We start from the raw sequence: 25844 nt of genomic DNA on the forward strand, positions 1-25844 counted from the left end.
CCCAGAGCCACATCCGAGTGAATGCCAGCAGGTGAGGCCAAGCAGGCAGTTGCCCCGAGGAGGGGAGGTTGGAACTGGCTTTAGGAATGAAGGCAGAATGGACTAGAAGAGTTCCAAAGACTAGCAATTCTAGTTTTGAAATGAGTTACATAAGCCTCGTTGATACTGACATTAATGATAAAATGAGGAAGTTCGAGTCTTGAAGTGACAGAACAGAGCTAAGGGCTTCACAACCGAAGAGAAGTCTGGCAAGGCTGAGCTGGGTCAAGGGCACTGCTGCTATAACAGTATTTGTCTCTCGACCTTCTTCAGCCTGTAATTTTGACCCACTGACTCTGGATTTGGCTGAGGAGCTAAAAAGGTTCAAGACCAACGGACCAGCCTTTGGCAGCTGAAAGATCCTATTCTCAGCAGCAGATCCCCGGAATCAGAAGCAAATGTTAGCCTGCTCTCTGCAAGGCAAAGTGCCGAAGCCGAAGCCAAAATACCAGCAGGAGTGCGGGCGCCTAGGCCTCAGCCAGGCAGGATGTGAAATGTCAGGCCATTAGGCTTGTATTTTTACTGCAGTGGTTACAGGATGGGGTTGATGTGGGACTGAAAACGCATGCTGACTTCGGGGAGTTTTTTGGGTTTTTTTTTTCCCAGTCTCAAATATCGACACCCACTCACCAGGTTCGGGAACGAGTAAACGCTACGGAAGATATTAAGGGTGAACCTTCATTTCCCCTGGCCTCCATTCCCTGGCTATCAACACGGGCAGAAAATGCCAGGTCAGTGCCAATCGGTGCATGCCAACAGCAGAGAAGTTTATTTCATCTGGCTCCGGGGCAGAACTACAGTCACAACGACTAAGGTGGGAAGTTCCTCAAGTAACTGATACTGTGAGATCAGAAAGGCAGAGGGAGGGGCGCCTGGGTGGCTCAGATGGTTAAGCGTCTGCCTTCCGCTCAGGTCATGATCTCAGGGTCCTGGGATTGAGTCCCGCATCGGGCTCCCTGCTCAGTGCAGGGCCTGCTTCTCCCTCTCCCTCTGCTTGTGCTCTTCTATCTCTCTGTCAAAAAAATGAATGAAATCTTTAAAAACAAAGGCGGAGGGAAGCCATCAATGTGAGCCAGAAAAAGAGGTAAAATCTATTCTAATGATAAACCATGGGTGACACGTGCTGTGAGATAGGTATTTGTATTTGCAGTGTATTCCTGAGGCCACCAAGTAAATGCATGGACCTCTACATTTTTAGTATGAAAATTCTGGTTTCAACTTACATTCTCCGTATTAGTTTACTCAAACACTGAAATCCAAGAATTCTCATAGCTAAGGCAGTTAAAACCAAAAGGATGTAGGTACTGCCCCAACTAGTGAGAAATAGGACTCAAAAATGTCTTCTAATAATCATTGAAGAATTCAAATATGCTTTCGCGGCTGGGAGAGACACTTGAATGTTTCTGTGGCTCCCTCTACTCCAAGACCTCCCCCTGCAAACATACTCAGTTACAGTAAAAGCACCACCACAGAAGGGGTGAAACTGTAAATAACGCTGGTCCAAAGCTCCTACATTCATCAGGGATACCATTCCAGGGCCTGGGTGACTCAGTTGGTTCAACTTCTGACTTCAGTTCAGGTTATGATCTCGGGGACATGGGATGGAGTGATGAGCCCAGCGTGGGCCTTCTTACTCGGCAGGGAGTCTGTTTCTCCCTCCCTCTGCCCCTCCCCCATTCATGCTCTCTTTCTCTCAAATAAATAAAATCTAAAAAAAAAAAGATACCATTCCAGCAAGTCTTCAGAAGTGTAGCCTGGATAGTTTAAAGGCTCACCAAAAGCCGGGCTTCCAGAAAGAGTTAAAAGTAAAACAACAAAATAAACAAGAGCTACTGACAGGGTTCAACTAAAGCGTGCTGTAGTCCACACCTTCCAGACTTCGGTAAGCTTCCCCACGTGCGTTCCAGCACCAGCGCGGTGACGCAGCGCCCTCGCCCAAAGATCGTGACCCTAGATCAACAAAGGCTGGTAAGAAATGAATTCTAAAGCTGTAAAAGAGCTGAGCTTGTGAAGCAGATTAAATAATGCGGCCCTCACTGGCATGCAGATCGGAGCAGGGAAATGAGGCACAGTTAAAAAGACATACCCTCAGAATGCATGGAGTTGATCACAGGCACAGCTCCTAAATATAACGATTCGCAATTTTCCTACAGGTAGTTTAGGAAACATGTCACTAGCATGAAATGAGATGGTTTCAGTGGCAACAGTGTGACCTGTGGGCACGGAACCAACGTCCTCAAGAGAAAAGGTCCTTGTTTTTTCTGGATCCACAGGCGCTGGGGAAAAGACTGCCCCCCACACAGAGGCAGGGGAAATCAGCACAGAGCAGCTCAAGAAGTTCGAGAGCTAGGAATTAAACTCGGGCAATTCAGAGAGGCTTTGACACTTGAAAGCAGTGTGAGGTGAGAATTCAGAGAGGTTTAAAATTCGGACCCCAGCATCTCTCACACTACACTGATCATAGACGTCTGCTCCAGAAGCTGTAACTCTACCTGCTGTAACGGCGGGCAGAGGAGTCCTTCAGAAGCGGTGGTAGGCTGAGGTAACACGGGTGAGGCCAGAGGCAAGCTCTCCCCATTCTAGATGTTGGCCGCAGCGTGAAAGAAGTGCCTGGGGGGCGCCTGGGTGGCTCAGTTGGTTACGCAACTGCCTTCGGCTCAGGTCATGATCCTGGAGTCCCGGGATCGAGTCCCGCGATCGAGTCCCGCATCGGGCTCCCTGCTCAGCGGGGGGTCTGCTTCTCCCTCTGACCCTCTTCCCTCTTGTGCTCTCTGTCTCTCATTCTCTCTCTCAAATAAATAAAATCTTAAAAAAAAAAAAAAAAAGTGCCTGTGGGCTGGGCAGGAGCCCTACCAGCTTCCACTCAATCCACAGAGGGCTTGGGAAAGGTCATCCACTTCAGCACCCTGGGCATCTAGAGGGCAGACGCACGTGGCCACGAGGGAGGAAGAAGCTCTAGAAGCTGCCATGTTGAGCCTTGGATGGACGAGGTTTTTTATAGCCAGATCACTCCAAAACCAGCGTGGGGATGGGGATAACGAGCAAATTCTATGAGTTCATATATTAATGTCCTTCCAAATAAAAAAATGATTCTTTATTTTTACATTTCTAAAATCACAGAACTCCAGGCTGAATGTTATCTCACACACACACACAAAAAAAATCACTAATTTCTGGAGTCATCATATGGGAAAAATCTCCCATATCTCCTCTTCAAAATCTGGCCGAGTTATGCCTCAGGGAAATTTTCCAGTTCCGCCCCACACACCGACTTGGGATAAATAGAAACACTGAGGTCGTTTAGTTTTACCCACAGTTCCAAAGTGCTCTGACAGGGTAACTCTCACCGGGTTAGAATACAGTTAGGAAGAATAAAGCTGTGTGTAGAATTCTGGGTGTGGTTAAAATGTGAATGTGTGCGCCTCCTGACCTGCGGGCTTTGTTCTCTTCTCCTTTCACTTGTTTTGTTTTGTTGCTTCCTACCGGGATTGCAACAAAAATATACCTTCTATTCAGAATCCCACTGGAGAGTAAGTGGTTCAGATGAGTAGTCCTGTTACATATTAAGTTACTGGGCCTACAACTGAGAAATCTGAACTCTGGGGATACAACTCAAAGTAAATATTGTCTCAAGGTAAATAAACTAATTACTTGGCTGGCTGGTGAAATGCCTCCTTCTAAGATCATAACCCCAGCACGGGACATTTGCTTTCTGCATGTGCATCCCAAGACAAAAATCAGGTAACCTGACATCCTCAAAATGATTCAGATCATGCCTTCCTATTTCTCCCCTCAGCGCTGAGCAACAGCTCCAGAGCCTGGAAGTCGTCACGTATGTGGCTTGGGACTCGGCACTCAGGTAAACACTGCCACGTGCCCGACCATGACTAACACGGACTACTTCTCTAAGCACGATGGTAACTAGGGGGGAGGCCCTTGCTCAGGGAAAGGACACGGAAGGTGGAAGCCAGGACAAGGGGAGAGCTGAGGACAACACTGCTAACAGACTCACACGACACCATGGGACGGGAATACTGAAGCCGGCAATCTTCTGAAAATACCACTAACACCATCAAAACCCGTAAGCTTTCTTGTTCTACTCAGGAAATCGGGGTCAAGGGCAACGTTCGCATACATTGCTCACTGATACATTCTTCTTAACAGAAGTGAAGCTATTTTAAGAATATGAAAAAGCTTCTCAAGACATCTGTTCTCAGGGACAGACCACAGTAACAAATACTTCTCAGAGCTGGTCTGTTCTAAAGTCTATCCCAAGAACAAGGGCAGCCAACTATCATGAGGTACCAAGACATGTTTCAGCAAAAATATTTTCACTTTCCTAAAGTTATATGCTGTTTTTCAAGTCCAAATATATTATAAATATCTGATCCTTTTCCGTCGGCAAAAAAGGGAACACTTTTTTTGTTTTTTAGACTCCAACGCTGGTAATATTTGTGTAGAATGAAGGTAGAATTTTAGTTGTTTTTTTTTATAACTCCAAACACAGATGAAATCAAACCGTCTGCAATTGTCCGAAATTCACATCTTTCAAAGGTCCTTTCCTCCATTCACATGAATTCATCTGAATCATTGCCGTCCTGTAGGAAACAAAAAAGTGAAACTGTAAAAGCCTTTAAAATAAATAACTCAAATTTTTAAAAATGTACACAATTAGTCTTAAGTAACAAGCTTCCTGATGCATAACTGCAAAGTTCAGAAAGTGAAAGTAAAAAGTAACATCATTAAATTCACTCACCACTTCTCTATCTTAAAGTAGGAGCTGTTTAGACTAGCTGGATTTCTATGGCGTCATTATATGGCCTGAATCACACAGCAACAAATGACCAACAGTTTCCAAATTATGAAGTAAAGGCCCACCTGCCCTAGGACAGGATGTAACAAGTGTGACGAAAACAAAATGTGATCACTCCAACAAATACAGCAAAATATCAATCCAAACAGATCCTGCCTCAAATCCTTATGCCAAGGATGCTGCCAATAGGCAATTAGGCAAACACATTTTTGGCCTAGATGCCATTATTTTTAGCCTCAAGGTTGTCACAAGATGGATTTTTTTTTTTTTTAAATAGGAAAAGTGATTAGGAAGCCATAGGCTAGGTACCAAGTTCAGTGGCCTGCCAAGTTTTTGATTAAAAAACCTTATATGATGGTATACAGTAGAAAGGCCCTGATTTTATTGTGTGGCTTATATACACGTCCTAAAGACCAAGGACAAAAGTAGAGCCCCAGACTCCTTTTTGATCTATTGCATACCCTGAGAAAACGGCCCTGGATGCCAACATTCGCTAAGTGTCTAAGTTTGGGACATCAGCTTGAAAACGTCACAACCTGAACATAGCACTTGCTGTAGCTTCTCTTTCCCATGGCCTGATACCGGAGCTGAGAGAGAAGGGGAGGGCTCAGGCTTCCAGGTATATATGCTCTGCTCCTCCTTAATAGCTCTTATTAAAGATGGGCCAGGAAACAGGAGATCCCAGCAGGAAACGCTGGTTTCTGAGGTCTGCTTTGATCGCCAGTTTCTTTCAGTAGTTCTCTGTGCTTTTCATCAAGGAGCACAGCGAACCGAGGCCACGGCAAAAATGCCTTAGATAATTGTATGAAGAGCAAGCTCATGCTGGTATTCTATGCACAAACCAGAACTGTGACTGCCTTAGAGTCCTACACTGAAATCATAGCATCAGAGATGTTCAAAGCCACCATCTATCTTGGAAGGTCAGTATTAGAACCTGAACACTGAGGTGGAAAAATGCTCTGAGACAATTTGGATTGGCGACAATGAAAGTGTGTCACTCCCGATAAAGGCTGTGAGTCAGATTTGCAGAGTGTCTGTCCCATGTGTCTGCGGATCTGTATTTGGGGATTACAGCAACTTTTAAATAGATATCCGAGACCCAAGACTTTATCTGGACAATTTAATTTTTTTTAGAGAGAAAGACAGAGTGTGTATGAAGTGGGGCAGGGGGTGGGGAGGGGCAAAGGGAGAGGGGGAGAGAGAATCCTAAGCAGGCTCCAGCGCGGAGCCCAACGTGGGCTTCGATCCCAACACCCTGAGATCATGACCTGAGCCAAAATCAAGAGTCGGACGCTAGAACGACTGAACAATCCAGGTGCCCCTATTTGGCCAATTTTTATATTTAAGATTCCCTTTAAGAGTCAATATGTTTTTCAATATAGCAAAATAGGTTTCTTGTCATCTACCTATAAAGTGATAAACAAAATCGAATTGAAAGGAACTGTTTACTGATAACATTAAAAGATTAGGAAGAAATTACAGATTGAAGAGGATTATTCTAAATAGGAGAGCAAGAGCTCAAAATTAAAACCAACTTCAGAGTGGAAGACTAATATTTTTCCTGATGAATTTATATAAGCCACATGAAAACTCAAGTCCTATCATATATAAACGCAGCTTTAACTGAAGATCAACTGATCATGCAGCCAAACTGGATCATAAAAGGTCTGTACCCCCTTAAGAGAAGAGGGTTACAAGGAGAATGAAAACCTATTCTTTGGCAGTATTGCGGAGAAAGCTGTAAGAGTCCTTCCACTGCAAGACAGAGTAAAAACTCCCAGTGCAAAACTTCCCTGGAAACATGAATCTGATTGAAACCTGGAGCTCAGGGACAGGGGAGCAAACAACAGACAGAGAGGAACGGCAGAAGAGTTAGGAGTCCTTTGGTCTATAAATCTGACTTGCTAATCCTGGAACGTATGTATGTATGTATGTATGTATGTATTTATTTATTTATTTGACAGAGAGAGACACAGCGAGAGAGGGACCACAAGCAGGTGGAGTGGGGGAGGGAGAAGCAGGCTAATCCTGGAGTTTGTTATTTATTTATTTGTTTGTTTGTTTGACAGAGAGAGATACAGCGAGAGAGGGACCACAAGCAGGCGGAGTGGGGGAGGGAGAAGCAGGCTTCCCGCTGAGCAGGGAGCCCGATGCGGGGCTCGATCCCAGGACCCTGAGATCATGACCCGAGCTGAAGGCAGACGCCTAACGACTGAGACACCCAGGCGCCCCGCTAATCCTGGAGCTTTCAACATCTGTCGCTACTCGGATCATGTCTGTATATTTGTATGTGTGTGTGTGTGTGTGTGTGTGTATTAATTCCAGAAGAATGTCCAAAATTTAATAATCCACAATGATGGAAATGAAAATGCCTAAGATTAACATAATCCAGGTGCCCAATTTCTGCTGGAAAGTAGCCTCTAAATCACAGAAGATTTTTAAGCAACAATAACCACAACAAAGACATTACACTGAGGGTATGTTAAAGATTTCTGTTTAACTGTTAAGCTGTTTTAAGAGTTCCAAGAAATCTAATAGTAGTTTCCAGAAGGGATTAAATACATATCACCATTAATACTGAAACTCTGTGGGAAAGAGCAGTTAAGGGCTGTATCGACAAGAAATTAACAATGACCATTTATATTCAGAGACTGAGGAACAACTTTCACATATATGCCCTTGTTTAAATTCTAGTGCAGACCCAGGAAGAAATTAAGTCTCCCTTCCACTGCTGATGAATACTCCTTCAGAGAGGTTAAATAACTTTATTAGGCTTATCCATGTAGTAAATGATAGCTTAGGGCTCTAACCTTCAAATTCAAGGTGTATTTAATTACATAATGCTACTCTTGAATTTTTCAGGAATAAATTACAAAGCTACATCTCTGACTCACAAAGGAGGCTCATAAATTTAGTTCTTCACAGAGACAGAAATAAGAATATTGTCCTTACTCATTTTTAGAAGAACATTAAGATTTGAACAAGGTGTAAAATCCTACTAAAAACCCCCACTGATGAACTAAATATGGGGTTTGACTAGATGACCTTTAAGGGATCTTAAATTTTGTTAATTATTTCTAAGCATCTAAGGCAGTAGTGTGTAATATTATTTTCTTTGATGGTGGAAATGTTCTATTTCTGCGCTGTCCAATATGACCACTAGCCACATGTGGCTAGTATGACTGAGCAGAGTTTCTAAAGTAAACTAAATTTTAATTAAATTTAAATGGTCACATGTAATTAGTGCCTAGTATCCTGAACAACAAGATCTAAATCATACATAGTTGCCCCCTGAACAACACGAGTTTGAACCACACAGGTCTACTTCTACACAGACCCTTTTTCAATAAATATAGTTCGGGACTGTAAAAGTATTTTCTTCTCCCTATGACTTTATGGTCTTTTCTCTAGCTTACTTTATTGTGTGGATATGGTACATAATACATATGACATACAAAATATGTATCAATTGACTGTTTATTATGGGTAAGGCTTCTGGTCAACAGTAGGCTACCAGCAGTTAAGTTCTGGGGGAGTCAAAAGTTATATGGAGATTTTTCAACTGTGTAGGGGGTTTGGCACCCCTAACCCCCTTACTGTTCAAGGGCCAACTGTATTTGCAAGCTATACTATAAAATATGCAACATAGCAAATATATCCACCCAGTTTCGATTTTCTGCAGCCTGTTACATAATAGCTAAATTGGGCTATCTCCATATCTTCCCATAAATTTTGGGAAGAGAGTACTCATGGACAGTAAGTCCCTGACATAGTTCCAATAAAATAATTAGATGCTGATACTAAGAAAATTCTTTCAGTACTATAATCTGGATCTCCATTTCTCTTATCTGAGGTCCTGAGGAACATGAAATCAACCAATGTGTCACTTAGGCTGCAGGTAAGATCTTGGGGTTAATACTTCCATTTTGTTTTTTAATTGAAGGTGAGAATTTTGTTTTCAGTTGTAATATAGGATCTACAGTAACATTAATGTAGACTATTAATAAGGGCCCTTCTGCATGCCGCAACTAGGAAAGGGCAAATGAGGAGCAAGAATGTTCTGTTAACAGACCTGCATATCATAACAGAGCCCGATGATTTCTTTCCGTGAGGTGACCTACTTAAAAACACATTGCCCCTCTTTCGCTCTTGGCCCAGGGAAAGAGGGGCAATGCCCAATAGAATGCACTTGAGCTTATGATGGTTGCCAAATCATGTCAAGCCATCAGCAACATGTGAATCAGTACTGGCTAATCATTCGATTATTAAAAACTCTTAATTATTTTAAGGTACAACATTAAAACAAATAACTTGAACATACCTGATTTGAAGACATATTCTCAACTTTCATTAGTGATGAATAGCTCCTAGAAGGAAACACATTTAAAATAAGGTTATCCAGGGGCGCCTAGTTGGCTCAGTCGGTTAAGTGTCCAACTCTTGATTTTGGGTCAGGTCATGATCTCAGGGTGGTGAGATCGAGCCCCACGGTAGGCTCCGCATTGGATGTGGAGCCTGCTTAAGTTCCCCCTTCTCTAAAAATAAACAAAATAAGGCTATCCAGCCAGTGAGTATTTCATGAACATTTACCATGTACCCAGCAGGGTCTTTCGGAGGAAAATATGATCCCTGCCCTCAAGGAGATTGCAACAAATACCTTTGAACAGTAAATAAGATGTGCACAGCACTTTACAGTTTAGAAAGTGCTTGCTCATACTCATTTCATGTCACTTCCACACTGTGAGGTAGGTGGCGTTATTCAGATCAGGAAACCCATCTATGGCCAAGAGCAAACAGGACTCCTTGCTGGGGGTGGACTGCCCGGACTGCAGAGGCTACAGGAACTCACGAGGAGATGCACCAGCACAGGGGCAGATCCAGAGAATGGTAGGAGCAAAGGCAAAGAGATGGTATCTATAATGACATCTCAAGTCCATTCAAGTGGAGTCCGAAGGCAAAGGAGCAGGAAATTAGGCTGGATGTGTGGGGCCCGATTATGTTGTCCTAACTGCGTGAGCTAACACAACGTGATCGGCAAGAAGCCACAATATAAGACGGGAGCAGAGGAGAGACATATGAGATTCAACAAGTATTATTAAATATCTGTGAGGTGTGAAGCCCTGTGCTAAGCCTGGGTGGAGGATGAGATGGGAAGAAAACAGAACATGATGAACAAGACAAAGCCTAGCCCCAAAGAGCTTACCAGGAGAGGAGATAAGACCTATTCAGCCATAAGTCTGCAAAAAGTTCAATTAAAAATACACAAAGAGACAAAGGAAAGTGAGACCATAGAACACCAGTGTTTAATCTGTAGCAGACAGAAGAAAGGGAGAAGGGAAATTAAGGCAAGGAGATGAGTTAATAGTAACAGTATTTACATTTACCATTTACCAAGTATCCTTTATTTGCTAGGACCTGTGTTCTATGCTTCATAAATTACCGCTAATCCCCCAACCACTTTATAAGGCAAGGGAGAGTCTCATGCCTACTCAAGACACAGGAGGCAGAGCAGGGGACATTAAGGAAGTCGTGCAAGCTCTCCCAGCTAACTAGTGGAGAAGCGAGCCTCTGAATCCGCATCAGATTCCTGAGCTCACACTCCTGCCATCATGCTCCATCCAGTCTGCTGCAATGTTCCCCCACTGAGGGCATGAATCCAGGCTGTTAACAGCTGTCCTGGTAAGAAGGGATAAATCTGAGAGGAATCAACGATGACATCAAGGTTTCTATCTTGGGTGATTTGAAGAAAATAATGCTACAGTTGAGAGAAATGGGCAAATGCTGCAAGGAAGGTGTGCTCGGTGTGCGGCATGTTGCATGTGAAGGAATGGTGAGACATCCAAGTAGAGAATACGAACTATAGAAACGGAAAACTGAGAACGAGAGGGAAGGAGAACAGTCCCAGTTTGAGACAACCATCTGGGAGACATCTGGAGAGAGAGATTAGGCGAAGCTTGTCGGAGGAAGTGGTTATCTCTAAGAAATACACAGGTAAGATGGAGAAGCTGCAAGAGCAGAAAGAGAGAGGCATGCTGAGCACAAAGTGGGTAGAGCAGGGAATCTCAATCCTGGCTGCATTTCAAAATCGCCTAATGAAGACAGGCATCCCCAAGCCACATTCAAGAACCACTGGGTCTGAGAGCCCACTTTGATGAAAGCAACACACAGTTACCCTTTGTTAGGCCATGCCTGTCCTCTGAGCTCTGTCCCATTCATCCATCTGCCTATCTGACATTTTTTTGGATACCTCAAGGTATTGTCAGATTCATATGTCCCTTCGCTACTCATGGTCCCACACCAGTTTGGTTCTTTCCCAGTATCCCCTGGGCCCAGAGAACGGCACCGTCATCCATTTCACCTCACACACCAGAAACCTAGCAGTCACTCTTTTCCCCTGCCTGTCCCCTCCATTCGATCTAGCTTCAAATCTTGTCATTTTACCTACAAAATCACTTCTCCCTGGTCCACTTCTCTCTACCCCTCCACAACACTCCCATATTCCAAGCTACCATCACCTGTCTTGTGGACAACTAATAGTTTTCTAACTGGCCTAGCCACCCCCCACCAGGTTCCTCTTCCATTCAGGTCAGCAAAGTGAGCTTTCTGAAGCACAAACCTTATTATACAATCCCCTGCTTAAAAGTCTTTGATGATCTCACAAAAGTCTGATGAAGGATGAAGACAAACATGACACCAACAGGCCCCGTGTGCTCGGCACTTTGATCCATGCATCCCCTCACTCCTGGGTTCCATACATCTGGGCCTGCCTTTCTAGTCCTGGGTTCTGCCTTGCTGCCTCCCACAGAGTCTTTCTTTGCACACCCAGTTCCCTCTGCTTAGAGCCCTCTTGCCACCCATCCCCCTTTTAACCAGCAAACATAGTTCTGATCTTAGCTCAAGCATCACTGTCTCAGAGAAGCCAATCTGTTATTTATACATCCGCAATATATTAACCAATCTTACTCACTGCATATGCAAAGCACCGGATCACACATAAAGGGATGCAAAGATGCATATAAGTGCCTCTTTGAAGGAGTTTGCCACTAAAACGGAGAGCTACAGCATACAGAGCATTAGTTATAGAAGGCAGCAGTGTTCGTGTGTGAGGGAGAAACAAAAGAAGGTCCAATTAAAGCAGTCATTTCTACATTGGACTATATCATCTTTTTAATCATTGGTCTTTTACCTTTTCTACATGTTGCCACTAAACTCCTCCTACAGGTCTACTTCTTCCTAACATCCTAGGACACGTATGATGGCTCCTTATCACTTACAACCTGAAATTCTGTACTATGCAAAACCTTTTAAAATCCCTCTCCGATGTGCCTAATCTTTTATTCTTTTATTTGCCTATATATGACCTTGACTCTGGCCTTGCCAACCCGTTCCTTTCTTGCCTTACAGGCAGTACAGTGCGGACCTCAGGACTCCAGACTTGAGTTAGAATTCCTGCTTTGCCCCTTACCAGCTATAACTTTCCACACATTAACCATCTTTTTTTTTTTTTTTAAAGATTTTATTTATTTATTTGACAGAGAGAGACACAGCGAGAAAGGGAACACAAGCAGGGGAGTGGGAGAGGGAGAAGCAGGCTCCCCGCCAAGCAGGGAGCCCGATGCGGGGCTCGATCCCAGGACCCTGGGATCATGACCTGAGCCGAAGGCAGACGCTTAACGACTGAGCCACCCAGGCGCCCCCCACACATTAACCATCTTGCTAAAGTCATCTTTGTCCCCAAATCCAGCTCAGGTTACTTGTCCAAACTGATGATCCATTCACCTGTGACTTGCCATTTTACCTGGGCCTTGTACTTGTCTGACTTCAATCACCTGAGCCTTGGTTTCAAATTTCGACCTCCCAGACTCCCAATTTTTAAATATCTCTATCTCAGGTAGCCACAGTCCCTACCTTTTTCTTTTCTGATCTGTTACTAACTTATCCTCTATTAACTACCTTTTTCTATTGTTTCTTCTGGTTTTAATATCCACATGGTGGAGCTTGATTTTGATGTTGATGTTTGTTATAATACCACAAAGCCCAAATAAGTGAATACAAGACTGAAACAGAGCAGGTGAGCTTTCATTTGGATGCGACCATGCATTCCACTACAGAGATGAAACGACGCAGCCAGGACACACTGAAGGGAGCCAGGGATGCTCTTCCCTAGCACCTGCCAATAAATGATGGTGTCCACTGGGAGACTCACCGGTAACCTGTCTAAAGGATTTCTCCAAATGCCTGCTCTCTCAAACCAAATGTAGACTGAGGAGAAGCTGTTCTGCTTCTCACTCTCAAGATCACGTCTAAGACACCGACTACTCTAAAAACCTGTGTTGAATCTCTGCTATTACCTCATCTTAATGTATGGCTTGCAGTGTAGCAGTCACAGAGAGGAAGGAACGTGTGAGGAGGCTTCTTCCCTACACTCCAAACCCCATGAGCTCCTAGGCTCACAGGGCATGTGTCTAAGGAGCTAACGAGTAAGATGGGTAAGTGAGAATATGCAAAGTCTAAGGAAGGGGAAATTTTTCCCAATGGTTTAGATGAAGAAAATAAATTGTGAACAGATGATATTAATATACTGCCCTCTCAACAACCCAAATATTTCTAAAACCTGTCTAAGAGGATGTTCTTTACGTAGACCTATTTACATTATCAGATCATCACAGTTTCTGCATGCTGAGGTCAAGGAGTAAAGGCTCATCGGCAAGAACAAGATGGAGTTCTGTCTCCAGGGGCTATCATTCCTCGCCTTGGAGCAGAAGTCGTGCCTTCCACAGGGCGGGCTGGGCTTTGTTCACCGCTGAGCTGAGGGCCGACAGAGGATCCTGACTAGAGCTCGGAGAACTTGGGGCTGTATAACGGCAATTCCATCCATTTCTTCTCCCAGTAGACATTAGAAATGAGAGGCTTATTGCCATTCTTGTTCAACAAGTTGAGAAGAGAAAGGGGACAAGAATCTAAATAATGGTTTTAGAATTGGAGGGAAGTTGGAGATCTCCGGATACGAGGCTGTTGAGTATTTCTTTGCTGAAATCATCTGGAAGCATTGGGGTTAACTTCCGGGATAAGAATATCTCTTGGTTTCTCTGCAGAATCCCCTTCAGACCCAAAAGTCGGTTTCTTAGGCATTCGCAGCAACTAAAGTGGACATCCCCTACCAGATGGTCCAAATAAAAGAACCAGCTGCTGGTGAAAGCTAATGAAATTGTCATTGTCAGAAAACCAAGTGAAAGACTTGAGAATGAGAAGATTCTGTAGGCCCAGCATTTGATCTCTTGGGTGGAAGAGTCAAAGACAGAAACTAAGGTGATGTATAGAGCACTACCAAGGTATAAAAAGAGATTTTAAAACGGGTCAGAAGCTTAGAGCTTGTGGCTGGAACTTCACAGAAGCTGCAGGAGCCGGCACGCAAGCCGGCAGGTCCCTGGTCTGTTGCTGCGTGGCTTCCCCGCGCTGCAGCCTTGCCTCTCACCCTCCCAGCTTCAGCAGCTTGGGAAAGCAAATCATTGCCGTGGCACAGGTTTCACAGAAATGAACGCATCAGCTGTTTCTGGTTTTCTGAGAGCCACAATCATTTATTAAAAAGAAAGCATCAGGGAAAAACTGTGTAGAAAAACACGAACTAGAAAAGTGATTTTCCCATTTATTCCACTTACATTTTCCTTTTGGTATTTATGGGCCAGAATGATATAGGACAAAAATTTGTGTCTGAGAAAACAAATGGAAAAATTACAAGTGACGAGGGACAGCTTAGAAAATGGGACTGATCAGATAAATGTGCTTTTGAGGCAAAAATTTCACTCAATAACAATGAGAATTTTTTTCCCCCCTCAACTTATTTAAATATTTTATGTGTTGTTGATACTATAAAAGAAAATCTGGGAGATAAGCACATTGTGTTTTAGTTTAAACTAATAAAATCAAATATACAAAATCCCCTAAATTTTACTAGTACACAGCTTGATTTGAAGCAAAAATGAAATGCATTTTAAGATAAATTCCCGTATCTATAAATTACTTGATTCATATGGAATAAATTTTACTTTAACGCTGAATAGACTGAACAGAGGCAGAAAAGAGTGGTAACTATAGCGTGTTGTGAGCTTGAGAATCAGACAAGACTAGCTCTGTGACTTTGGGCAAGTTACTTAACTGCTTGTCAGGCTGTTTCCTCTTCTAGAAAATGCAGGTAATAACAGTATTTGCCGTCATATTGGCTATTAGGATCAAATGAAATAATGGAGCTAAATATAGTACAGGGTTTGGCAGATGACAAGTGCCCAAAAATGTTAGCTATTCTTTCTTGTTAAGTTTTTAATTAAGTAAATTAAGTGATATTATATTCCTAACATATTATGTTTCTGAACAAAATTGTTAGATCTGTAGAAGGCACAAGAAGGTATGTTTTCACTCTTTTCCCCATTCCACACGAAAAACAAAAATGAATAAGCTACTCTCAATCCTACATTGCTCAAAATTCCACACAGTTTACTGCGCTGATCGAGCTGATAATTTTTCTTTCACTCACAACACAAAGCAGACTCACACTAGGTCAAACCAAATCTGGGCATTCGTTTGTTTCGTGTCAGCAGATTATAACTCAGGATAACACTTCCGGAGCTCTCCATCTGAATATATTTTAAATGCAGCCACTTATCCCATTTCAGCAGAACCCCCAAAGGAGCACGTGCATGCGGATAACTAAGAAATACCAGTACTTGATCATTATACCTACGTTCTGACCCAACAACCTTTCTAATCACCCAGTGTATTCCAAGGAAACCAAGTCAGGACATGGCAAGACACCTCATTTTGATCCTGTGCCACTCCCAAAGGCACAGCAATGCCTTTTCTTCCCCCCCTTCTTTTTGGTATGCTTAACACAAATGATATCTATGGAGAACTGTGGGAAAATCTAGAAATCCTGTAAGTAGAAGTTGCAGGATTAAATTCCCTCTTTGACAAAGAAAACCCAGGAGTCTTTTTAGGTATAAACTATACATCTACTACAGATTCAGTGTGGTGGGCAGACTAATGATCCCAACCATAGATGTCCACATCCCAATCCCCAGAACCTGCAAATATGTCACCTCATCTGGCCCAAGGGGCTTTGCAGATGTGGTTGGGTTAAGGATCTTAGATGGAGAGGTTATGGATTGTCTGGGTGGGCCCAATGTCACTGCACTGGTCCTCAACAGTACAGAAGGCTGTGGTCAGAGATGGGGCTGCGACTCTGGAGGGAGGGTCTCAGAGGTGCCATGTGGCCAGCTCTGAAGATGGAGGAAGGGGCCACAAGCCAAGGAATGTGGGTGGCCTCTAGGAGCTGGAATAGGAAACAGATTCTCCCCTAGAGCTCCAGAAAGGAACACAGCCCAGCTGACACCTTGATATTAGCCCACTGAGAACCACACTGGACTTCTAACATATGAATGGATGGAACTGTAAGGTAAGAAATCTATGTTGTTTGAAGCCACTAAATCTTTGATAATTTGTTACAGGAGCCACAGAAAACTCAGTCTGGATTGTCATACACTAGAAATTCAGGACTCAAGTTGTATTTTAACTACTATTTATCATTTTACTTACTTATTTTTGTTTATTTTTTAAAGATTTTATATCTTATTTTATTAAGTACGTTCCACACCCAACATGGGGATTGAACTCACAACCCCAAGATCGAGTCACATGCTCTACTGACTGAGCCAGCTAGGCACCCCCTACTATTTATCATTTTAAAGTGTAGTGCTTTGGGGTAGGCCTCATTACATTAATCACTTCTAACTTACGAAAAAAATTTTTTCTTTTAAAAAACAAATTTTAAGAATTACTAGCATTGGGGCACCTGGGTTAAGTGTTTGCCTTCGGCACAGGTCATAGATCCCAGGGTCCAGTGACTGAGCCCTACATCAGGTTCCCTGCTCAGCTGGGGGTCTGCTTCTCCCTCTCCCCTCTGCCTCTCAACTCCCCCTACACCCCCCACCCCTGCTCGTGCTCTCGCTCTCAAATAAACAAATAAAATCTTAAAAAAAAAAAAAAAAAAGAATTACTAGCATAGGCCTTCAGAGCTAAGACCACCTTATTCAAGTACCACAGCGAGTCAATGTTAAATCCTTAATATAACATCTTGTCTTTTCCTGAAGATGTTTACAAACCGAACTCTAAAGATGACGGTTTATCTAAGAATAAAATTAGCTCTTTTATTTCACACACACTCATATCCCGTCCCTATAAAAGGGCGTCATTTGACCAACGCCTCAGCATAACTGCCTTTTCCTAGACCGTCTCAGGCCCCAAGTCTGTTCTCTGTCCTGCCCTCCACCAGTATATCCTTCCTACGGGTTGGTCCCTGATGAAAATCAGCAGCGAGGAATCTCCAAGGTCAACACCAACACCACAGCCCCGACATACCTAAGTTCGTCCATTTCCCGCTTCTTCTTCATCTCTTCCTTCTCTCTCCTTTTCATTTCCTGAATTTGGGCTTTTTTCTCATTCCTCTCTTCTCGGTCTCTGCATTCCTTCTCTGCCGCGAGGTCTGGGAACCGCTCCATTTTGGTCTTTTCTAATCGGTTCAGGATCTCATTCACTTTCTTCTCCACGGTCACAATTTTCACCTTTGAGGGAGATGGGAGGGAACAATACTGAATCTTTATTGTAGGTTTTCCCCCCCAAAACAGAGGCAACGCTTTCTAGGGGCCAAACAACCCAGCTGAAAAGGGATTTAGAAGGCATACGTCATGCTGAGCCTTCAACAATGAAGGCAGGAGACGGAAAAGCCCGGGGCTCCATGGCACCTCCCACCGCGGCGCACAACACTTACATCCTTCTGCCTGTGAAAGCCTATCTGTCCCACATCCATGTCGGCTGTTTTCTTCAGGTTAGACCACGGTGTATATACCACATTAACGTTGTTCATCTTGCAGCCTGCCAAGAGAGACTGTCTTCAACATGAGGGCCGGAGCATACTGAGTTCCCTCACCCACTGGCCAATTACCAAAATCCAACAAACGGAAAGGCTGAGTGCAAACAGCCACTGAGGGATTCAAACCACCAAATACTTTTTTTTTTTTTGAACCCACCCACGAAAGGCAAATGGTAAAGGTGACCAACACAATTCAAGCAATAGTGTTATGAAGGAAAGCAGGGGTCTGTGGATTAGCTTCAGGGACTTCTGAGACTCCCAAATACTGAAAACAAAATTTATGATACACATTTTTTAAAAAGAGAAATGGACCAAACAGGTTTCCCTCAGATTCCCAATGGAATCGTTGATTCAGTAAAGGCTAAACACCGAGATAAAGCAAAAAGCCATGGTCTGGGATTCAAGAGACCAGCACGAGACCCTGGAACCAACACAAACCAGCTGTGTCACTTAGGGAACGTGCCCAGGGCTCCCGGAATCTCATTTGAAACAGGAAGAGATCGGACTAGTAGAATTTTTTGTTTGTTTGTTTCTTTTCACAGTGGTAGTACCTCTTTTACCAAAGAAAACATATCAAAGTAATAAAAGCAGAGATGCTCTAGATGAAAGGGGTGCCGGGTACCCCATACCCCACTCATTCCTCCTACCACCTCCACCTCACATTTCCCCTCTGCCCTGGACCGCTTCTCAGGCAGCTTGAAGAATCCCAGTTTAATCACTGGCCCAACACTCTTTAAGGCCCTTTTCAGTATATTATATAGTTTATTAAATCACCACATACATTGGAGAAAACTGGTGAATAACTGCTTAAGTGATCAAAATTAACATCATCAAAAATGGAGCAAAATGGCACCATGTGACTCCTGATTGTAACACACAAGACTTCACTTATATGTTATTCCTGACTGAAAATGCATGTGATCCTACTCAAGTGGAAGCATCAGACCAACCCAAATCACAGGATATCCTACAACTGGTCTCCATTCAAAGTGTCAATGTCTTGAAAGACAAAGAAGTATCTTTAGATTAAAAGAGATCAGAGACATGATGAGTAACTATAACATATGATCTTGGATCAGAAAAAGAAATGCTAGGGCGCCTGGGTGGCTCAGGCAGTTAAGCTTCTGCCCTCAGCTCAGGTCATGATCCCAGGGTCCTGGGATCAAATCCCACATTGGGCTCCCCATGCTCTGCAGGGAGCCTGCTTCTCCCTCTGCCTGTAGCTCCCCCTGCTTGTGCATTCTCTCTCTCTCAAATAAATAAATAAAATCTTTAAAAAAGAGAGAGAGAAAAAGAAATGCTATAAAGGGACAGTAGTGGGACAACTGGAAAAACTTACATATGAACTATATATCAAATGACAGTATTCTAGCCATGTTAAACTTCCTGAATCTGGTCACAGTAATGCAGTTACTTAGACAATGTCCTTGTTCTTAGGACATGCTAAAGAGTTACGAGATCTATAATTTTCCTTCGAATGATTCAGCTAAAAAATGGAATTAGAACATTATAGAGAGAAAGCAAATACATATGGAAAAATTATTGAATCTAAGTGAAGGGCATACAGGAGTTGTATTTTTCTAGCAACGTTTCTGTAGGTTTGAAATTTTTTTTTTCAAAATTAAGATTTAAAAAAATCTCCACGTGTGTGGTGCTACAGGAGATCCAAACATGGATCAGATAATGGGTCTTGTCTTCCAAGACTAAAGGAAAGCAGATAAGTACATAAATAACCTCAATGAAAAGCAGACTTCTTCAGAACACCCGGGTGGCTCAGTCGGTTAAGCGTCTGCCTTCGGCTCAGGTCACGATCTCAGGGTCCTGGGATCGAGCCTCGTATCAGACTTCTTGCTCAGCAGGGAGTATGCTTCTTTCTCTCTGCCCTCCCCGCCCCCTCCCCCCAGCTCTTGCTCTCTCTCAAATAAATAAATATAATCTTTAGGAAAAAAAAAAGAAAGAAAGAAAAGCAGAACTCATCAAATGCTATTGGAAAGGTACAGGTAAAGTCCTAATGCTGCTCCGAGAGGGCAGTGGTCACCCACGCTGGAAGAAGGGAAAGGCTCCATCAGAGAGGTTAATACAGTTTAGTGGTTAAGACAGAAGACTTTCAGGTCAGACTGACTTCAAATGCACCCACCACCACACTTCAGAGCTCTGAGACCTTGGGCAGGTTCCTTAACTCCCTTAAGCTCAGCTCACTCATCTCTAGAATGAAAATAATAACACAAATCTCAGGAGGGTTGATAAGTGAAATAATCGGTGAAGTTTTAGCATGTAGTGCCAGGCATGTAATTAATGTTCAAGGTTAGCTATTACTACCATTACTACAACTACTGGGTGGACCCTGAACCTTAGCTTGCATCTAGACACGGGACGACTGAAAGGCAGACAAAACTGAGGACAGAGGAGACAACATAAGCAGAGATATATGATAGGAAAACAGCCAATACGTGCTTTGGCTGGAGGGTGAAATATGTGAAAGGAAAAAAGCCTGTAGTCAGAGCAGAGATGCTTAGCTTCTAGCTTAAGAAGTCTGGACTTATATGTATAATTAAGGTGAGGCGTATCATAGAAAGTATCTAAGACTTTAGAAAGTTTAATCTGGCAAAAGATTCTATGAATAAACTGACTGACCAGATTATACGATGACAAACAAGTTTAACCCAATTTCCTTGGTTCTGAGAGCCAAAGGCAGTCTAGCAGGGGGGGGAAATATTTTAACTGCACAGCAACACAAACGGAGCATCCTCAGCATCCTCTGCTGTCAACTCATGAGTGAGGCTCCTGGGCTTAGCTCCTTATTCTGCTAAGTGAGCTCTCACTGTGGAAGGCTGAAGTGGAGAGCAGAGGAGGGCAGTGTCATGACTCTTCTGCCTTTTCTGTTTTCTCTAGAACTAGTAAACTATAAAGAGATTAAGAATAAAGAGGCCAGGCCCAGAATAAAGAGTCCAAAGACCCTTTAATAAAGTCACATCTGCTAGCCAGGGGCATGGAAAGGGAACAAGATCATGTGAAAGAGGTTGCAACACACAAGAGAATAATGATTGTTTTAATTTTATTATTTTTACTTTAATAACTGAAGCTCGTGACTGGAAATCTTAAAAACTGTTCTGCTCATAAAAATGGAATGTCCTAAAAGACTAACTGCAATTTAATGATTTACGGTGTTGAAAACCAGTGACTCTACACGACCAGACTTCTACTTTCTTTGGCTAGGTATCTGACTCAGTAAAGCTGTCCAATTTAGTCTAAGTGATGAGGAAGGGGTACACTGGCCAACTCTTATCCTGTAATCTCCAACCCTGGTACCTACTATCAGCTAAGTGTCTGCCCTCTATCCAAACCATATTTCTTTCCAACCCTCTGGATAATCTCTCAACCTCACATCAAACCAAACTTACCTCCACTCTAGCTCTGTGTCCTACACCCCAAAATCCAACCTACTAGCTCAACCATTCTTAGCAGAACACCATCTCCTGGCTCCCCTTTTTAACTCCCACTTCCTCCCCCAAAATTGTCTTTCTTGACCTGTACTGACTACTGACCAATTAAATCTACTACTGACAGGGGTGCCTGGGTGGCTCAGTTGTTTAAACGACTGCCTTTGGCTCAGGTCATGATCCCGGGGTCATGGGATGGAGCCCCACATTGGGCTCCTATCTCAGTGGGAAGCCTGCTTCTCCCTCTCCCTCTGCTGCTCCCCCTGCTTGTGCTCTCCTGCTCTGTCTCTGTCAAACAAATAAAATTCTTAAAAAAAAAAAAATCTACTACTGACAGAACTAAACAAGCACCAAGCCCAGAATTACAGGCCTCCCCTAAAACAGGACAATTGTTCTCAACCAACCCTCTGTACATATTACAATCTCCTGGAGAACACTGGAAAAATACAGATACTCATGGATCACCCCAGACCAACTAAATGAGATTCTTTGGGAGATAAGAAGATCAACAGACTCGATACCTTCACAATATACAGGGAGAATAAAGTATGAAAGAGGAGAAGGAGAGAAAAAAAAAGTAAGAAACAGGGATATAGAGACTTGAGTTCTAGAATTTAAGAACAAATGATGGAAAGAAAGACAGCATTAAAAATAAAGCCATGACATACATCTCTTGCTTAGCTATTAACCTAACCTCATTTCCAAAAGCCCCCCACCTTTTTTTGAAGATTTATTTGAGAGAGAGAGCGCGTGCACACGTGTTGGGGGAAGGGCAGAGGGAGAGAATATCCAAGCAGACTCCCGCTGGGTGTGGAGCCCCACGAGGGGCTCGATCTCATGAGCCATGAAATCAGGACCTGAGCCGAAAGCAAGAATCAGTTTGACTAAGCCACCCAGGCACCCCCAAAAGCCTTTCTATGAATAACATCAAGGGTAGACAGGTTTAGACAAGCTTCTAGTCAAGGTAAGGGGAACACAGTAGAAAGAGCTGAGAAAGGACCACGAACATGAGAGGGGTGGAGAGATTAGCTTTCAGTTCTCGGACAGGTAGCAGAACAAAACGGGAAAGGTATATTACATATTATTCATTTGACTCAAGCCCAAGTCACTGACATGTTCTCTAAAATGTATTCAATTTCAGATACAGATATTGGTGTTAATTCTGAAAACACCTCTAAGAGAACTGACCTTGAATGCTATTGGCCTTCACAAGATGGGCACAGTCCATCAGGACTTCCTTTGGTATGTCTTCTATCTTCTCCCCCTGGAACATAAAAATAAACCAGATGGTCCACTACCTTGTCACTGATCAATACTGGAGCACTTATAGGGCTTTACTGCCTTACTAGGCACAACTTTATTAAAAGCAGAGGCTCTTCACTGTATTTCAGAACACTGAAAAATGAAGTCTATTATGGGAATGTTTGAGAGACGGCAGTACAAGTAATATGGAAAATATTAATACTTAATAAGTGGGTGAAAAGGGTATAAAAGAAAACCACTAAAGTACTAACTGTAATTATGTCTCAGGAACTTTCTCCTCTTTCTTGTCACTTTCTTCTCTTCATCCTTACTTCTGGAAACCTTGTGGGGAAATGGTGCCTATTTCTGATAATTGGAAGTCTTCTTTGCTGAGGTCCCTATGATCTTCCTTTCAAAGAGATATCTTATGGTCTTGAGTCTCAAACATCGTTTGAGGTAGGTCATCCATCAGCCTTAATTAGGAACCCCACTCTTGGTGTGTTCGATATAACCACCCACCCTAAGGGAAAAATAATATTGACTCATTTTCTGTACAGATACTGTAACAAAGTCAAAGCTGAAAAAGCAAAGCCATTCCAAAAGAACAAAAATATTTCAAAGGCCGAACAAGTGGGAATCACCTCAGTACTGGCTCCAGCTAGGCATGGGATTAAAGCAGCACTTCTGTATGGGAATGAAATGTGCCACCTACCTAAATAACTGGAGATAAATTAAGTTTTTTTGTTTTTTTTTTAAAGATTTTATTTATTTATTTGAGAGAGAGAATGAGAGAAAGCACATGAGAGGGGGGAGGGTCAGAGGGAGAAGCAGACCCCCTGCTGAGCAAGGAGCCCGATGCGGGACTCGATCCTGGGATTCCAGGATCATGACCTGAGCCGAAGGCAGTCGCCTAACCAACTGAGCCACCCAGGCGCCCAGGAGATAAATTAAGTTTATTCCATTACGTTTCAGAATTTTGTTTGTTTGTTTTTAAAATGTTTTAAAATGAGGATCTCTCAAATACATAACATTGACCCAAAAAAATACGTGATTTAAGTTTGCCACTACTTTAATAACATAGCTCATAATGTGCAATTCCCTGACCACTTAAAGAAAGGATTCTGAATTTAGCATCTTGATAACACAATGTCATTACTAAGAGTATCAACCATTACACTAGGCCATAATATGGTGATAGTGATGCCTTCGGGAGCGTCAAAAATACACAGAAGCAGACTGACCCTATTCTAAATAAATCAACATAATTAAAAAACAAAACAGCTACCACTTTTGAAGTACCCACCATGTGCCAGGCACTAAGTAAACAGCCATATGAAAAAGATAGTATTATCTTCACTTTAGCAACAATGAAAATGAAGCTTACCAGGGTTAAGTAACTGGGCTAGGGTCCCCTAAATCTAGTAAGTGACAGAGCTGAGAGATGAACCCAGGCCCAAGGGTTGTAGCAACTGACCCCAGAGTACAGTGCCTTTGGAATTCTTGCGGAAATGTAGTTTCTTGGTCCTGGATGTCAGCCTACATCCTCATATCCCTTCTTGCTACCTGTGTCTGTCACTATTCCTGAAGCAAGCTCATCTTCCTGTTGGCTACTTCTAATATAATACGAGCAGACTTAAAAAAAAAACAAAAACAAAAACCAATCCTTCAGCTTAGCATTATGCATAAAGTCAGAGTGAACTCTGACTGGAGAGTCTGAGGTGCTCTCAATACATAAATGTCAGAATATTGACTGTGGGCTTTGTGCCATCTCTGTCAATGAGGTAAGAGACCTCTGGACAGCTGAGGGTTTTCTATGGGTTTTCAAAAACCAAAGAAGCCTAGGAAAGAACCCTGCTGAATATCTCTGATCTTCAAGATCTGGGTTGAATTCAACTGAATTCAACAACCAAAAAGTTAACACATACGATGCTTAACATGTGCCAGGCATTATTCTAACTGCTTCAGTCATGCTAGCTCATTTAATCGTCACAATGGCCCAAGAAGATAGGTACCGTTAGCTCCCTCTTACAGATGAGGAAATGGGCACAGCTAGGTGACTTGCTCAATAAGTCCCACAGCTAGTACGCAGGACAGCTAGGGCTCCCCTCCAGCAGTCTGGGTCCCCAACCGCCTGGTTTTACTCCATCTCCAACACTCACTTGGTACCTACTAAGTACAAAAGGCTACGCCACTTACTGCAGATCAACCAGATAAACGATCCCCAAAGAGCACATATTTTTATTGAGCACATGATGTTGCTTCCAAAAGAAAATGAAATTAAACTTCTTTTCAAACAAGGAGTAACTGGTAGTAAGTGAACTTGGGACTACCACTATTATTTCCATTTTCTGACACAGCAGAGTCTAAAGGAAAAGAAAAACTTAATCTGAACCAAAAGGAAACTTGGTAACACCATACTCTATTTTCTCTAAACTTAAAATAGTTCCAAAATGGCAAGACGTTGCCAAGGAGAATCCAGACTTTTGTTCCAGCAGAGTTCACAATCTTCCTCTTTTTGACATAGCTCACAATGTGCTTTACAATACAGTTCTCAAAAACATAAAGAGTATAAATAAAGATGGGGCACAGTGTATAACCTTGCTAAGAGATTAAGAAGTGAATATTATAATCATAATGAAATAGCATCTTATACTTATTTAAAAATTGTCAAAAGGTTGCTATTTTTTTTAAGTTGTAAAATCCCAGGAAGGGTTTGGAAAACCTGTATGTATCAGGTAGCATTTTAAACTAGTGCAATTATTTTTAGAGAGCAATTGGCCTCTGAAAGATTTACCAAATGTTTCTATCTTTTGGCTCAGTGACTCCATTTCTGAGAATTATTGTAAAAAACTTACTTCGAAAGGAAAACAGAATGTGGTTCATAAAGAAAATTTCTTGTTGGGGATTCATAATGTTGAAAACTGTAAACAACTTATATTCTGAAAGGGAGGTTTCGTATTAATTGTGGCATATTATCTACCAACTCAAAGCGGCCAGTCAAAACAATAAATATGAAAATAATATGGTAAGATGAAAGTTTATCACACTGTCACTTTAAAGAGTCATACAATCAACTAGGGGAATTAACAACTGTAATAATACAACAGGATGGAACGTAAACAAAAAAAAATCTAAGTGCATGGCATGACATCTCTCAAAGGCATGCGGTAAAAAATAGAGCAGCTTACAAATAACTCTGGAAAACAGCATTTTGACTGGAAACTAAAGGCAAAAAGACAAAAATAATTGCACATAAACACTGTACTTTAGTTGATAAAGTTGTTTTGAATGGGGAGACAGCTTAACAAATCTGAAACCACTTACACAAATAGTGCAATCAAATAAGCAAATAGATGGTGGATGGTGGGAACCAGGCTTCTCACGCTGA

The 25844-nt window shown here is 42.6% G+C and overlaps 1 protein-coding gene across 4 annotated transcripts in view; it reads right to left on the bottom strand.

The window, feature by feature from the left end:
- Positions 1-3111: 3111 nt before the first annotated feature.
- Positions 3112-25844, bottom strand: part of CCDC25 (coiled-coil domain containing 25) — a 39286-nt gene continuing 16553 nt past the window's right edge. For 3 of the 4 annotated variants that reach the window (XM_081810507.1, XM_081810512.1, XM_081810515.1), the window contains 5 exons: positions 22403-22478; positions 17673-17776; positions 17264-17466; positions 9174-9219; positions 3112-4637 (listed from right to left, as the gene is read on the bottom strand). In XM_081810507.1, the coding sequence (XP_081666633.1) occupies positions 4608-4637; positions 9174-9219; positions 17264-17466; positions 17673-17776; positions 22403-22478 (459 nt within the window). In that variant the 3' untranslated portion in view covers positions 3112-4607. Of the gene's footprint in view, positions 4638-9173; positions 9220-17263; positions 17467-17672; positions 17777-22402; positions 22479-22728; positions 22977-25844 lie in introns of all 4 variants that reach the window. The other variant, XM_081810517.1, reaches the window with a different exon arrangement.

This window comes from Leptonychotes weddellii, chromosome 2 (assembly GCF_054177405.1).
Source record: "Leptonychotes weddellii isolate Sample4059 chromosome 2, ASM5417740v2, whole genome shotgun sequence".
NCBI classification, from domain to species: Eukaryota; Metazoa; Chordata; class Mammalia; order Carnivora; family Phocidae; genus Leptonychotes; species Leptonychotes weddellii.